Genomic DNA, 15,431 nt, shown 5'->3' with positions numbered 1-15,431 from the left:
GATTTTCAAAGGCAACTGTCTCTTGCCCTCGTCTATGTCGGTTGATCTCCACCACGGGAATGACGGGAGGTTCAGATAGGGCCCAATCGCCGGGCCGTCTGGCTTCTCTGCCGAGTACCAGAACCGACGGTGGGAAACCTGTAGCCTCGTTCAGTCTATTCCGAATAGCGAAGAGTATCGACGATAGCTTAGTGTCCCAAGAGCGATGACTTTCGTCCACGAGGTGTGCACGTAGTCCTTTCTTCAGCTCTTGGTTGCGACGTTCGACGGGGTTAGCTCGTGGATGGAACACCGGAGTAGTCCACCCCTCCGCCCCCCATCGGTCGAGTGCTCTGAGCATTTCTTTCGAAGTGAACTGAGTCCCGTTGTCACTAAGGCACACTCGAGGGTACCCGAAACGTGAAAAGAACTCGCGTTCGAGAGTTTGGATGATTACATTAGCGGTGGCCGTACCTAGCGGGTAGGCTTCGACCCATCGGCTAAAGCAATCGGTGACCACCAGTATGCATGTTTTACCCCTACCTGTTCTTGGATAGGGGCCCATAAGATCTATACTGATGACTTCCCAGGGTTGTCGGGGTTTCCTAGGTTTGAGGGGATTCTCTGGTTTTGCGTTCAGAGGTTTAGTACAGGCACATATGTGACATGCACCTACGTATTTCCTAATATCCTCTTTCAAACCTTTCCAGTAAAACCTAAGTCGTACGGCCCTGAAAGTCTCTTTCCAGCCTGGATGACTGGCTAGAGTGTGGTCATGATACCACCAGATGATTTGTTGGATTTTGTCAAGTGGTATTACGATTGGGGGCAACGAGGAGGAGCAATTTTCGATATGTTTCCGGAGAAGGCCATTATTTAAGATGAATGATTTTTTTAGTGCTTTTGACCTTCTGGTATTGTTGGCTGGACAGTCAGAGGATATGTTTTCTTTTATGGAGCTAACATATAGATCATCTGATTGCCAAGCTTTCAAAACCTCTTCGGAAATAGGTGTATCGATTTGTTCTACCTCTTGTTGTGTCAATGAAAAGAGTCTATCAGGGGTACCATGTGAATTGTTTTTTTGTGTTTTTAGTGAAGGTACTCCTAGTAGGTTTTCATCGAGTTGGTCTTCGTTGACTGGCGGACCATCGGATGGGTACCGGGATAACATGTCAGGTGCTTGATTAAGGCGCCCTGGCACGTGTATCGTTCGGAAATCCAAGTTACTTAGTTGTAACGCCCATCTGGTTAGTTTAGACTTTTGGTCTTTGGTCTTATGCAGCCAAGTCAACGCCGAGTTATCAGTAAGGAGTTCGAAAGGTGCTGTTTCTAAGTAGGGGCGGAACTTATCGACTGCCCAAATTATAGCTAAACACTCTCTTTCGACTGCAGTATAACGCTTTTGTGTCTCGCTCAACTTTTTGCTTGCGTAGGCAATGACCTGTCTTTCCTCCGGGCTGTCACCCCTTTGGAAGAGAACAGCTCCGACGCCTATTTCGCTAGCATCAGTTTGGAGGTGGAATGTTTTACTGTAGTCGGGAGAGCTTAGTTTTGGGGAGTCGTACAGGGCCTTTTTAATGCTTTCAAAAGCGTTCTGTTCGTTACCTGACCATTTCCACTTTTCACCTTTTTTTAGCAGTTGTGTTAGGGGTGCAATTGTATCAGCATAGTTATCTACAAACTGGCTATACCAATTACAAACGCCTAAGAACCTACGAAGCTCCTTAATTTTGCGGGGAGTTGGGAAGTCCCTAATAGCTGAGAGTTTTTCGGGTTGTTTTTGTATTCCCTCTGCATCCACTAAATGTCCAAGAAAAGAGATTTCGGTTGTCCCTAGTCTACATTTCTTGGGGTGGCATGTCAGTCCATGTCTGCTCAGACGTTCAAGGACTTTAGCTAAGTGGTTTAAATGGTTGCTAAGGTTATCTGAATATATTACTATATCGTCGAGATAAACTTGAACAAAATCATCTATGTACCCTCTTAACACTTCGTTCATGAGCCTAACAAAAGTCATGGGGGAATTCTTTAAACCGAAAGGAAGAACTCTGAACTGGTAGAGACCTTTGCGAGTACGGAAAGCTGAGTACTTCCTAGAATTGGGGTTCAACGATACTTGAAAGTATCCAGATTTAAGGTCTAGTATACTAAAGATCTTTGCGCCCCTCATATTCCTTATCATGTCATTTAAATTTGGCATGGGGTAGGCATCAGATTCCGTTAACTCGTTTAGTCGTCTATAGTCAATACAAAGGCGTGGCGAACCATCTTTTTTCTTTGCAAGGACTATAGGAGCGGCCCAGGGCGATGTGCTCGGTTCTACTAGGCCTTGCTCCTCCATATCCCTTATCATATCGTTTATGATGTTTTGTTTTTCAGCCGGATAAGGGTATGGGTTTAGAGCGATGGGGGTGTGGTCCCTAAGTCGAATTTCGTGATCTATCAGCTTTGTGCGGCCTATTGAACCATCGAAAACCTCAGAATATCTGGTGATGACTTCTGTTAGTTGGTTTTGAGTCATAGGATCGCCCGAAATTTGGATTTCAGAAAAATCTAACTTTTTGGGTCCCCTTGTTGTCTTAGTGGCTGCCCAACAAACGGATGTTCGTTTGGAGGTCCCTAAGTAGATTGTACCTGCGGAGTAATCCCAAGCGACTTCGTTTTCTACAAGGAAATCGTGCCCTAATAGGATATCGCAGTACAGGTTGTCTAGAATCGAAGCATTAAATTTAATTTGTACTTCTGCGACTCTAGCGACGAATGCGGCGTGGCCACTGGTTGTTTGAGTGTGCCCGTCTGCCATTCGAACTAATGAATTTAGTCCTATAAATGTTTTTCCGAATTTTCTCGAAATTTCCGGCCTAACATACGACTTTTGTGCTTGAGAATCAAGAAGAGCAGTGACGAAACCAGAATCGAATTCTAACTCTATACATGGAGTTGGTATTGTGTTAGGGTTTCTATTTAATACCGTTCGTACGGATGCAAGTCCAGAGCACTCGGGTTTTTCATAATGAAAAACAATTCGAGTGTCCTGTCTTGTTTCATTCGTACCTGTATTTTCGCTGTTCTCTATACTCTTATGATCAAAGTCATTGTGTATGTCGAAGCTAGTGTTGTTCTGTTCGGAGCCCGGTGCGTTTTTAGGTGGAACACATCGGTCTTCGATACAGATTGGGGTTGTAACGTCATTTAGGTTTTCTAGTAGATTGTTGGGCTCTAACCAATTTTCTCGAACTATGTTTGGGTGAGTTGAGTCGCTAGTTGTTCTTTGGTCAAGAATATCAGAGCTAGGGCTAACTTGGTGAGGTGATGATGTAATTGGTGGTGACAGTTCGAGTAAATGGTTATTGCTTTTTGTTCTAACTAGGTCTAATGGTGTACTTTGTGTCATGAATAAATTTCGAGAAGTGTCGAGGTCGTCTACTAGTCTATATTCATTTACTTTAATGCCAGTTGATTCATTTACTGAATTATCAGAGCTGAGTATAAGAGGTAAAGGGACTAGTGGGCGGTCGTCGGAATGTGTGTGGTGACCCGTGGACTGGACTAAGATCCGCGGGGTTTGGGGCCGTTTCCCGAGGGCTTTGTAGGACATTCACTGTTCCAGTGAGGTCCCTTGCAATGCTTACAGGGGAGAGGTGGCTTTCGGTTTGTGTTGTTTACCGAGTGGGCCCCAGAGTGTTTTGCTAAGTCAACTGGTTTTGACTTAGTAGGTGGGTAATAGGACTTCTTCAAGTCCCTCGGCGGTGCTGCGTCTTGGGTCTCTTGTATGGAGTACGAAGAGCTATCTAAGACTGCAGCTATTCGCCTAAGGTCTGTGAACGACGCGGGGTGTTGGAGCCTAGCATGTATTCTAAATTCGTCTCTCATGAGCCCTACAATAGTACTAACTATTTGCGGTTCGGAGAGACCTGTTTGAATTCGACGGGATAATTGGTTTTTCTCCATGACAAAATCGGTCAGTCGTTGGTGTGGACCTTGTCGAACTGACACAATTTCGGCACGGAGACGGGACTGGATGTCAGGGCAGTTGAACCTTTCGGCTAACTCGCCTTTAAATTCAGGCCAAGACATATCTAGAGCCTTAACCGTTCTCCACCATGCAGCTGCCGTTCCCGTTAATTGGGGTTCGACTGCTCTAACCCATGCGGCTGGATGTATTTTTGCTTCACGCAAAATACATTCGGAATTTGCCACAAATCGTGTCGGGTCCTCCTCTTTTGTACCAGAAAACTCAGAAAGTGACGCTCTTGCAGCTTTTAGGTCATTAAATGGGATAAGTAATGATTGGTTCCCTACCCTAGTGCTAGACGAATCGTTAAAATCGTTTTCGAACTGTACGGTACGGTTGGGTCGACTCGTAGGGCGACTATCATTTTCCGTATGTCGTACAGAGTAGCTATAGGGTTGTGAGTCATACAAACGATTATTGACTGTATTAGAATTTAGGTCCCAGCTTGTACTATTTAGAGGGGCCTGTGCTGTCCCTTTGCTCCCTAACTGGTGTAATGAGGTCGTATCGTATAAAGTCAGCTGGGGACTAACCGTTCGCCTGATCTCCTCTTCGGTTTGTAATAACCTATCATGGAGTGAGGCGGGCTGACTATCGATACGAGTTCTACTTACGTTCAAATTAGCGGTGGGAGTGGCCCTATCTTCTACCGTTACAGTAGGTACTACTGGCCTAAAACTACTACAGTTTGTTGACCTAACCGTTTGGACGTCCTGTTCAATACTTGAAATTTTATTTAAAATGTTTTTTTGATTAGTTAAGACCCGTGACAAAGCGGTTTCAAGAGCGGTTATCCTTAGTTCCAGATTCCCTATAGAAGTTTGCGTCCGAATGTTTTGCCTAATTGCTCCTATCTCTTCACTAGCTGAGCGTATGTAGTGAATTGTGTGAAGGTCAGGGAATTGGTCATTCGGCGCGCTAGCTCGGTATGTGTTTGTGGGAGTGAGTGGGCGGCGGGAGTCCTCATATTCGAGGTCGCCGTAGGTTAGGTCTAGTGGGTCCTGTTGGACATCACTATTCCTATTGTCTTCTACATTGTGTACCTGTTGCGCTTCTAACTCGCCTATCGGTCTCGGGTTGACAGAACTATTAATATTATTTAAAGCATTATCAACAATCGGGGGCCGAGGTGGTAGAAGGGTGGTGGACGGATCACAGCCTCCGTCCCTAATCACATTCTCTAGTACACACTGTAGGTCGTTACGGCTAGCGGTATACGGCAGGTTTCGGTAAGCGCATTCGCGTCTGATTTCGGTAACCGACATTTGATCTAATGTTTTCTCCATTTCCGATTTTTTTATATTTTTTTTTTTGACAAATGAAAATTAAAAAAAAAATGAATTAATTAAAATTAAAATTTTGATATATGTATGCGTTGTGTTGATGTTTTATTTGTTGTTAGTATAAACAACAGAAAGAGAGAAAAAAAAAATTTTTTTTTATATATATATAATTAATTGATTTAAATATTATTTTACTGTAAAGCAAACTAAAAGAAAAGAAAAAAAAAAAAATATAATATATTAAGAAAAAGAGGAGAAAAGAAAAAAAAACTGTAGGGGTGAGCGGGTATTGGCGATTCAAATATAATCCAGTATACAAATACCAATACAGTCACTACACGTCCGAAAAAAAAAGTTAAATTTGTTTCCTATCTTTGACTTTTTTTTTTTTTTAACTAATGACAAATAACCGGAACGTTTAAGAGAAAAACAAAAGAATTGTTATTACTTATTTTTTTTTGTTCGTCATACGCTGCTTGAAAGTAGTAACCAAATAAGGTGTTGTTTGTTTATATAAATTTAAAAAAAAAATTATATAAACCTTATTTCTTCCTTCAATATTTTAATTTTCTTTCAACCGGTTTCACTTAAAAAAAAAGTAGTAACTATTCGCAAATATGCTTAATCGTCAATTTGGTACGTTTTTAACCGAAGTAATTAGCGTAAGTCAAATATCCGTTCGGCCGTGCGGGTTACTATTTAATAAATGGCCGGAGAAGGAAAAAAAAAAAATAAATAAATATAAATTTATGTTATTTAGTGAAAATATTATGCGAAGAAAGTGAATTTATTTTCCAACAGTGATCGTTATTTGGTAACTTTCAACTTAATCGTATGGTGGACGGTACCGGGACGCGGGTGTGATATGCGTTACAATAACAATAACAAGGTGAACGTTACTAAAATCCTAACCTGTATATTGTACGCCGGTACTAGCACGTCACGTGTGTGGCCTAACTAGGTATATATTCGTTGTAAATACTACACTAGTAGGATGGAAAAAAAAACAAAAATTTACACGAATAAATATTTTGACAATTTAAGTAAATTAAATATTATTTAAATCGAGTGTAAAATTTTTTCTCAGTAAAACAGCGGCCAAAATAATCCTACCTGGTTTCGCTGAACACCGGGACTTTTTCCTCAGCGGGGAGCCAAATTTGACACGGTAGTAAGGGGGGGTTGAAGAAAATAGATAAAACCGGATTAAAAGTTGTGGTTTTTTTATTAACTTTGAAAACAATATGGAAGTATATTAAGTGAATACGCGGGACGGCGGCGGATGGCAGTCGCGGATCAATGTTAAATTAATAACTGATTATCGGATTGCCTACAGTGGTCATCGCCGCCGTGTTTCGCTGTCAAGATGACACCCCCCGGACCTCTTCATACACCGACGGCCGGCTCGGGCCGATATAGTAGTTTATCGTTCCCACCTGCGGTGAGACGGTGGACAGTTGATAACACGACCGGGCGCACATTTAATCGCTAATAACGGAAACATGCACTTGCAGGCCGTGTCACACAGAACGACTAACTAGGTTTTTCATTATTCTAAAATTTATAATCTCACGCGCACTCTTACTAGTATTTAGAACAATAAATAGTATTTTACAAAAGATCATCTTGTAACTAATAATTACGTTCATAAGCTAAGGGAAACTCATATTTTAATTAAAATATAATTTTTAATATATATACTTTAAGCTACTATTTAATATTTTTATAGCGTTGAATTAATAATATTTTACCTGCTAAAAAGAAACAATTTCATTTAATTAAATTTAAGTAGAAAGAACGATTTTTAAGTTTAGGGGTTATTTTTATTTCAGAAAAAAAGATTTCGTTTAAATTTTATCTATGTAATTTATTTATTAAACTAGTTATGGCCATTTTTAATGAAAAATTAAAGAAATGTTTCATGTTTTACGAATGTTAATTTAAACTCTTAAATTTTAGATAAAAAATAAAAGACAATTTGGCGAGATCTGAAGAGATAGATTAATTATAGTGTTATCATTTAACCAATATAAATGATTTTAAAAATGTATGTGGATTTTTTTTTACTTAAATCCCTAGCCATAATAACTGAAGTGTTGAGTTAATAATATTTTACCTGCTGAAACGAAACCATTTCATTGAATTGAATTTTCCATAAGATGGAAACTTGAAGTTCAAAAGTTGAATAATCAACTTTTAGCAATTATACACAATGACTATATCAGTTTCTAATTATTTTTAACATTTATACTCTCATGGCATACGCACTCCCGCGGGTATTAAGAACAAATAAATTATATTAAATTTCCAATAGGTATTATATTTACGTTCATATAATTTGTTGAATACTTAACAAGGTCATTACACGTTTTTCGAAAAAAAAAATACTTTTTAATTATTCAATATTTTGCATTCTATAAAATGAAGCCCGCATAATTAGGTCGTAATAATAAGGGCGTTACGGCATATATGAATACAAATCAATGTAAAGACAATAATGTGGTTAAAATTGCATTATTCGGCTTTGTGTAAACTACCCTACACTTTATTTATTATTTATTTTATTAATTTTGGTATAATAATAACCTAGGGAGAGCATACCTAATCTAAAAAATGTAATTAAAAACTATGTTATAATTAAAGACAGTCAAGAGCAGAAAAACCCGTGTTTTTTTAGGCCGCAAATGAGTTTAAATTAATATTCACTAGAAAAAAAAATTAGCTTGATAATTGCACCATTTCCTTTTATCTTTATTGTATAATATTTTCAAGGGAATTGATGAAATCACAGTAGATATAATGACAACAAGTGTAAAATTAATTTTTCAGGACGCTACACTTGGTTAAATAATATTTTATATGCATATTGTACATTATGCAGTAATGCAAAAAAAAAAGCATGTTGGATTTTTGATAGTGTAATGGTCGTAATATTGTGCTCTTTAATAATTTCTAAACAACAAAGTAAATTTTTTACTATTTTTCTTGGATTGTTGTCTGTTATCATGTGGTGTAAATAAAAAACATGGAGTGTAGGGTTAAGTTATTTATTTGGGTTGTAATTTAAATTTTATAAACCATGTTACTTAGTGCGTTGTGGGGACGGGGATGTTACAAGTATACGGGAATGATTGAAGCTGAAAGTGATAAAATTACTTTTAAACTTGTAGAAAACCAAATGAGTATATTATAGTGGGCGTTAGAATGATTAAATGTAATCATAATTAACCAATAGTTAAGCCAAAATGAGTGGAACATTGTGGCTAGTAACTTCAACATCATTTTTGCAAATAAATAATTGGAGCCTACTTAAAACATTTCTCTTCCAAACATTCAATTTGTCTATGAACAGTGATCCTACACATTCTACAACAATATAGGGTAGATTTTTTTTGTAGAAATATAGCATAATATATTTTTTAATATTCTGCAGAATAAATTATTGCTTTTATCATCATTTTCTAGAGAATAAAAAAATAATTGTCCTCAGGTCAATATTAAAAATTGAAAAAGCGTTAAATTAGTGATTTATTTTGCCCGATTTCAAGTGCATAGGTGTAATTTTTTTTATTATTAACTTGCTAATATTTTAATGATATATAGAGTGATCAAACGAGTTAGGGAATTTTTCAATTTTAAAAAAATACCTTTTCAGATTGGCCTCGAAGTTAAATATGTACTGAAGAATTAACTCTAAAATAAAAGACAAATGTATAGTTTTACATTTTGTATATTATATTTTTCAAATGAACTTTCAGTTGACTCATGATTATCTAACTGGATGTAAACTTAACCAAAATTAGCGTAAAATGTATATTATATTAAATCTTTCTAAATTCTAAGCCGTCTTAGACCCGGCCGGTGGAAATAACGAACGTTAGACCTAAAAAAAAATGAAACACCCTGACTTTAAAATCCTGAATTATTGGAATTTGTTTACAAGTTTTAATAAATGAGTAATCATTAAAAAAAAAAACATTGTCAACATTGTCAATATTGTCAACTGTTATCGTATTCCTATTCATGCTGTGTACTGACATTTTTAATTGTCCATAGAAAGGTATAATATTTACTGATTTTACCACTTCAAAATTATTAGACCTTTAAAGTTTAAATTAGTTATAACTTTTACTAATTACTATTTCAGAACTTATTTCATACTGTTCAGATTAGTAAAACCAGGAAAAGTTAATCTTTCAATGGACGATTAAAAATGTCAGTACAGTTTAAATCAGAATAATAAGGTAAAAAGGCATCAGGCATGCTTATATTATTTATCATTATCACTATTTAACATTACTTTTTACTATAGGGCATGCAAAATACACACACCTGCGAAAATAACTACAATGCTATAATAATAATATTCATTAACATAATAGAAAATTAATTTTGTCTCTTGGGAAAAAAAACCAAACAACCTTATACATTGTTTCTTTGTCGATAAAACTTCTAAAAAGCTGAATGTCATTGAAGAAATAGTGTAGTCTTATACCTTTCTTAGGTAAGAGTGTTGTTGTGCGAAATTTTTTTTTTTTCAATTTGTATTGTAAACTTACACTTTACTAAACTTGAGAATTGCATGTAAAATATCACTTCACAAGCAATAGTGTGAAAATTTGAATACTCCCAACACCGAGCACTATTAGTCAAATTTAAAACGAGATGGGTACATCCGAGATAAAAAGGGATCCAACTTTATTTTGGTTTTCTCCAAACTGTTCTTGTACATGATCAAAAACATAATGATTCGTTTTACATCCATTATCTTTTTAGCATCTAATAAACCATTTATATTGTTTGGTTTGTAATTTTCATAGCATACAGTTGTTATGGAAATAAATATTTATGAAAAATAAAAATTATGTCTAAAATATAAAAATTGTATATTTTAACTCGCTTAATATTTGACTGATTGTGCTATTGATGTTTTGGTATTTTATACGAAATTTTATAAAGTGTTAGTTTACAGAACAAATAAAAAAAAACTTTAGCTGCGTAACAGCGCTCTTGACAAAAAAGGTTATAAGACTACACTGTTTCTTAAGTGACGTTTAGTTTTTTAGAAGTTTATCAACAAAGTAACAATTACTACTAACAAGGTTGTTTAATTTTTTTTTTCTAAGAAACAAAACTAAGTTTCTAATATGATAATCAATATTATCAAATCATCATTGTTCTTATAAACTGCAGATAACTGGAAAATGAGATAACTAAGAAAAAATATATAATTATTTTATGGTGGTGAGCCCCTCCAATCCTGTTATAGTCTAACTCCAATACGCATTACCGTCTTTATTTTTCTTATTAATATTTTATTTTATGCGTATCTCATATCACATTAGCTCTGTCGTTACAAGTTCTATTTTCATCACTACCTCTGTTTTAGCCACGACTTCATCTTCTACTCCGTTGCTGTTTTAGTTGTACCATTTAACTTTAAGGATCAACCACTTATCATCTTATTACTAGGTATTGACGGGAACTGAAAAAATATTAATGGCTAGAGAAATAAGATTAAGCTAATTAATGTAGATAAAATATTTAAATTTTGTCAAATATACTAATTCTTTTTTTTGTCAAAATGTTTTATGACCGTAATAGGTTATAACTTCCAAATATTTTAATGAACAATAAGTAATAATAATAATGTAGTTGATGATGAATTAGTCACTTTGCCTGGCTTTCAAAATCCATCTTCAACTTCGTCTATTCTTGGAATGAGTCATTATTGATTATTCATACACAAATGTATACATTTGATACTTTCATAAAGATGACCTATTTTTTTCTGCAATGTTATGAGTATATAATCTTTATAGAACTAGATTATATTTAAACAAAAACAATAATTTATGGATATAATATTTTCAGGGTGTCACGCATAATAAATGGTACAAGCCTAAATAACATTATCGTTATACTTATAGCGGTAATATTGTTTTTTGGTAGTTATATATTATAAAATAGCAAACCGGAGAAAAAACGTCATTGGCAAATCGAATACCCGGCCCAGATGGATTCTTTTTAGTGGGAATGTTGCCCGTTTTAATCGGAGGACCTGAAAAACTATAATTGAATATGATTAATATTTTCAGAACGTAATTACATATATTCACGTTTATCTAATATATATTTATATTTTTTTTTTGATATTCTATTTTTTTACTTATTTAAGAGCAACAATAATTTGTTCTTTGTCTTTGTAATACAGTTACGAGAACACTTTATTCAAAGCAGCATGGGTTTTTAATCGATTGTACATATTTTCTAAAACACCTGAGGTTGTAGAAGCAGTTCTTACCAATCCTAACCTGTTCAACAAATCTAAAGAATATAATGTTGTTTAGCGAATCAATTATGGGCAATGGATTATTTTTAAACAAGAAGTTTCATGAATGGAAAAAAAACAGGTAAAATTTTCAGAGTTATTTTATATTCATTTATCATTATAATTATAGCAAAAATAATATAGCGTCAATATGTATAACACATTTTAAAATATAATGTACACTGTTAATACTTGACTTTTAAATTCTAGGATTTCAGTTTCTCGCCAATAATTAATAATGTTTCCTTCAAATTTTTCCTAATATCAAATATAATTTTAATTTGGTATGATAAAATGTATAGAAAAATGGTAGCTGCAGCGTTTAAACTTTCGATGCTTAAATCGTCCGTACCAATATTTTACGAGGAAACAAAATTCTTCGGTAAAATATTGTACAAAAAAAGGGAAATCAATTAATAAGCTCTGCTGTCGGTATGGCGACTTTGGAGATGTTTGGAAGAACTGCTTTCAGTGTAAAGTTGAATGCACAGAAAAGCGAATATCATGAGTTTTTGGAGAATTTACAAGTCGTCCTAAAGGTATACTTACTACTTTGAGTGTTTCTTAACCATATTATTTTTAAACCAGGTGCGGAACACTAAAATTTAAGATCCAGAGCCAGATAAAATTACCTATTGTATAATGCATAAGATTGTTATTTAATAATGTAAAATAATGTCAGTCCAATGGCCACAGCTGTCGCGGACTTTTTTTAATAAAAAAAAATAATAATAATAATACGTATTTAGAAATTATAAAAATTAATAGATTATTTTTTCAATCACAAATAAAACTACTTGCGTTAATACTCGCTTTTTTTCCATTATTTTATTAGTAACTATATTTTGGTTTGAACTACACATCATTAAAAAAAAAAAAACAAAAATATGTATAATCAATTTTTGAATTAAAATTCTTTAGAGATGTAAGTAGTAGCTCAACCATTTTTCATGACAATCAGTAAAACATAGATTTTTCATGAACTTCCTTACCGGTCTTTAATTTTTAAATATAACATTAAGTGCCCATATCCCTGTTTTCGTAAATCAATATTTCAATGCAAGATCGGCGCAATAATTTCTTGGTACATAAATATCACTATAAATCTTGTTATTATGAAAAATATTACACAATAGAACAAAACTACTACAAACTCCATGTTGTTCGATACTTGATTGACTCATAATTAACAAAAAGTTAGTTGGTTTAAATTCATTCAATTATAAATATTTAATAATGTATACTGTTGCACTGATATCTTAAAATTCACTAATATAATTACAGCTAGTGAAGAATATCAGTAAGGTTATAGGATGCCATTTTAACGTTATTACATTAAAATAATCATTGGTGCAGATAATTATGCGAATTTATATGTTTTTTACATTGTATGGAAATAAAAATAAGATACTACACATTGTGCACTTACACATTTATGTGATTAATATGTATAAAACTAATTACCATTTTATATTATTATTTGATACTCAGTAATATCACGACAAAAATTAATTCAGAAAAATGTAGAATTGCATAATTGTATTTTAAAGCCATATTATACTTATACCATTATTTGTTTGTAAAATAAATTACTCATCTGTGAGTTTTTTCCCAATTATAATCTATAACATAGAAATCTCTAAGTAAAAAATGGTTTTCTTAAACAAGTTATACTCATAACGTATAGCGAGCCATTTAGCTATAACATGGACATTTTTTTTGTTTTAAGCCATCTACCCTAAAAATCACCTATCCTTTTGGTTTTCATCACTTTACGCAGCACACTATGATTTTGTAACATAAACTAAAATAATTATATTTTATTTAGTATAAAAGTATAAAATGGTTTTATTAAACAAACTATACTTATAACTGATGGTGAGCCATTCATCTTTAAAAAAACGAGAGAAAAAAAATATATCATAGATACCATTCAAAATATTAAATTTTATCTAAAAAGAACTCAGTAAGAAGAGCATTCTCCGGCTTAATTTCGGCTAATTGACCTGTTTATGAAGTTAATCTAGTCTTTAGATCACCAATTTCATTATTCAGAGCAGTAGCAAACCAACTTTTTTGTTAGTAAGTATTTCATTTTGTTTCGACTGTATAATAAGGCAATGGAATCAGGCATGCACTAAGTCATTATAGGAAAATTACACCTAAGAAGGTACCCAGGAGGATTTGGGTTAACGGCCTAATGTAATAGACTTTAAATATGTGTCTCTCTTCAGTTTTAAAATGTTTAGTGCAGCAAGACTCATCACTCCTTGCAGTTTACAGATGCAACCGAAAACATAGCGAAGATGATTAGTGGTTGATCCTTAAAGTTAAATGGTACAACTAAAACAGCAACGGAGTAGAAGATGAAGTCGTGGCTAAAACAGAGGTAGTGATGAAAATAGAACTTGTAACGACAGAGGCTAATGTGATATGAGATATGCATAAAATAAAATATTAATAAGAAAAAATAGAGACGGTAATGCGTATTGGAGTTAGACTATAACAGGATTGGAGGGGCTCACCACCATAAAATAATTACATATATATTCTTAGTTATACTCATTTTTCCAGTTATCTGCAGTTTATAAGAACAATGATGATTTGATAATATTGATTATCATATTAGAAACTTAGTTTTGTTTCTTAGAAAAAAAAAATTTAAACAACTTTGTTATGATAAACTTTGTTGATAAACTTCTAAAAAAACTAAACGTCACTTAAGAAACAGTGTAGTCTTATAACCTTTTTTTGTCTAGAGCGCTGTTACGCAGCTAAAGTTTTTTTTTATTTGTTCTGTAAACTAACACTTTATAAAATTTCGTATAAAATACCAAAACATCAATAGCACAATCAGTCAAATATTAAGCGAGTTAAAATATACAATTTTATTATATTTAGACATAATTTTTTTTTTCATAAATATTTATTTCCATAAACAACTGTATGCTATGAAAATTACAAACCAAACAATATAAATGATTTATTAGATGTTAAAAAGATAATGGATGTAAAACTAATCATTATGATTTTTGATCATGTGACAAGAACAGTTTGGAGAAAACCAAAATAAAGTTGGATCCCTTTTTGTCTCGGATGCATCCCATCTCGTTTTAAATTTGACTAATAGTGCTCGGTGTTGGGAGTATTCAAATTTTCACACTATTGCTTGTGAAGTGATATTTTACATGCAATCCTCAAGTTTTGTAAAGTGTAAGTTTACAATACAAATTGAAAAAAATAAAATTTCGCACAACAACACTCTTACCTAGAGAAAGGTATAAGACTACACTAGTTCTTCAATGACATTCAGCTTTTTAGAAGTTTTATCGACAAAGAAACAATGTACAAGGTTGTTTGGTTTTTTTTCCCAAGAGACAAAATTAATTTTCTATTATGTTAATGAATATTATTATTAGAGCATTGTTGTTATTTTCGCAGGTGTGTGTATTTTGCATGCCCTATAGTAAAAAGTAATGTTTAATAGTGATAATGATAAATAATATAAGCATGCCTGATGCCTTTTTTACCTTATTATTCTGATTTAAACTGTACTGACATTTTTTATCGTCCATTGAAGAGAATTAACTTTTCCTGATTTTACTAATCTGAACAGTATGAAATAAGTTCTAAAATAGTAATTAGTAAAAGTTATAACTAATTAAAACGTTAAAGGTCTAATAATTTTGAAGGGGTAAAATCAGTAAATATTATACCTTTCTATGGACAATAAAAAATGTCAGTACACAGCATGAATAGGAATACGATAAAGGAATAAAGTTTAAAATTTTTTTTTTTTAAATTGATTACTCATTTATTA

The 15,431-nt window shown here is 33.6% G+C and overlaps 3 protein-coding genes across 11 annotated transcripts in view; 1 reads left to right on the top strand and 2 right to left on the bottom strand.

Annotated features, from left to right (window-relative positions):
- Positions 1-7,552, bottom strand: part of LOC126847964 (cytochrome P450 4C1-like) — a 49,746-nt gene extending 42,194 nt beyond the window's left edge. For all 4 annotated transcript variants that reach the window (XM_050588425.1, XM_050588424.1, XM_050588427.1 and 1 more), the window contains exon 1: positions 7,397-7,552. In XM_050588425.1, coding sequence (XP_050444382.1) covers positions 7,397-7,414 — 18 coding nt within the window. In that variant the 5' untranslated portion in view covers positions 7,415-7,552. The remainder of the gene's footprint in view (positions 1-7,396) is intronic.
- LOC126847961 (cytochrome P450 4c21-like) overlaps positions 1-15,431 on the top strand; it is a 127,158-nt gene that overhangs the window by 86,873 nt on the left and 24,854 nt on the right. The gene's annotated exons all lie outside the window — the stretch shown is intronic.
- LOC126847981 (very-long-chain 3-oxoacyl-CoA reductase-like) overlaps positions 1-15,431 on the bottom strand; it is an 86,565-nt gene that overhangs the window by 55,277 nt on the left and 15,857 nt on the right. The gene's annotated exons all lie outside the window — the stretch shown is intronic.

Source organism: Adelges cooleyi, unplaced genomic scaffold (genome assembly GCF_023614345.1).
Source record: "Adelges cooleyi isolate 19-005CV unplaced genomic scaffold, UGA_ACOO_1.1 ACOO_flye_CR_arks_rails_tigmint_CR_PRNA_14, whole genome shotgun sequence".
Taxonomy (NCBI): Eukaryota; Metazoa; Arthropoda; class Insecta; order Hemiptera; family Adelgidae; genus Adelges; species Adelges cooleyi.
This window is presented reverse-complemented; position numbering and strand designations above follow the sequence as displayed.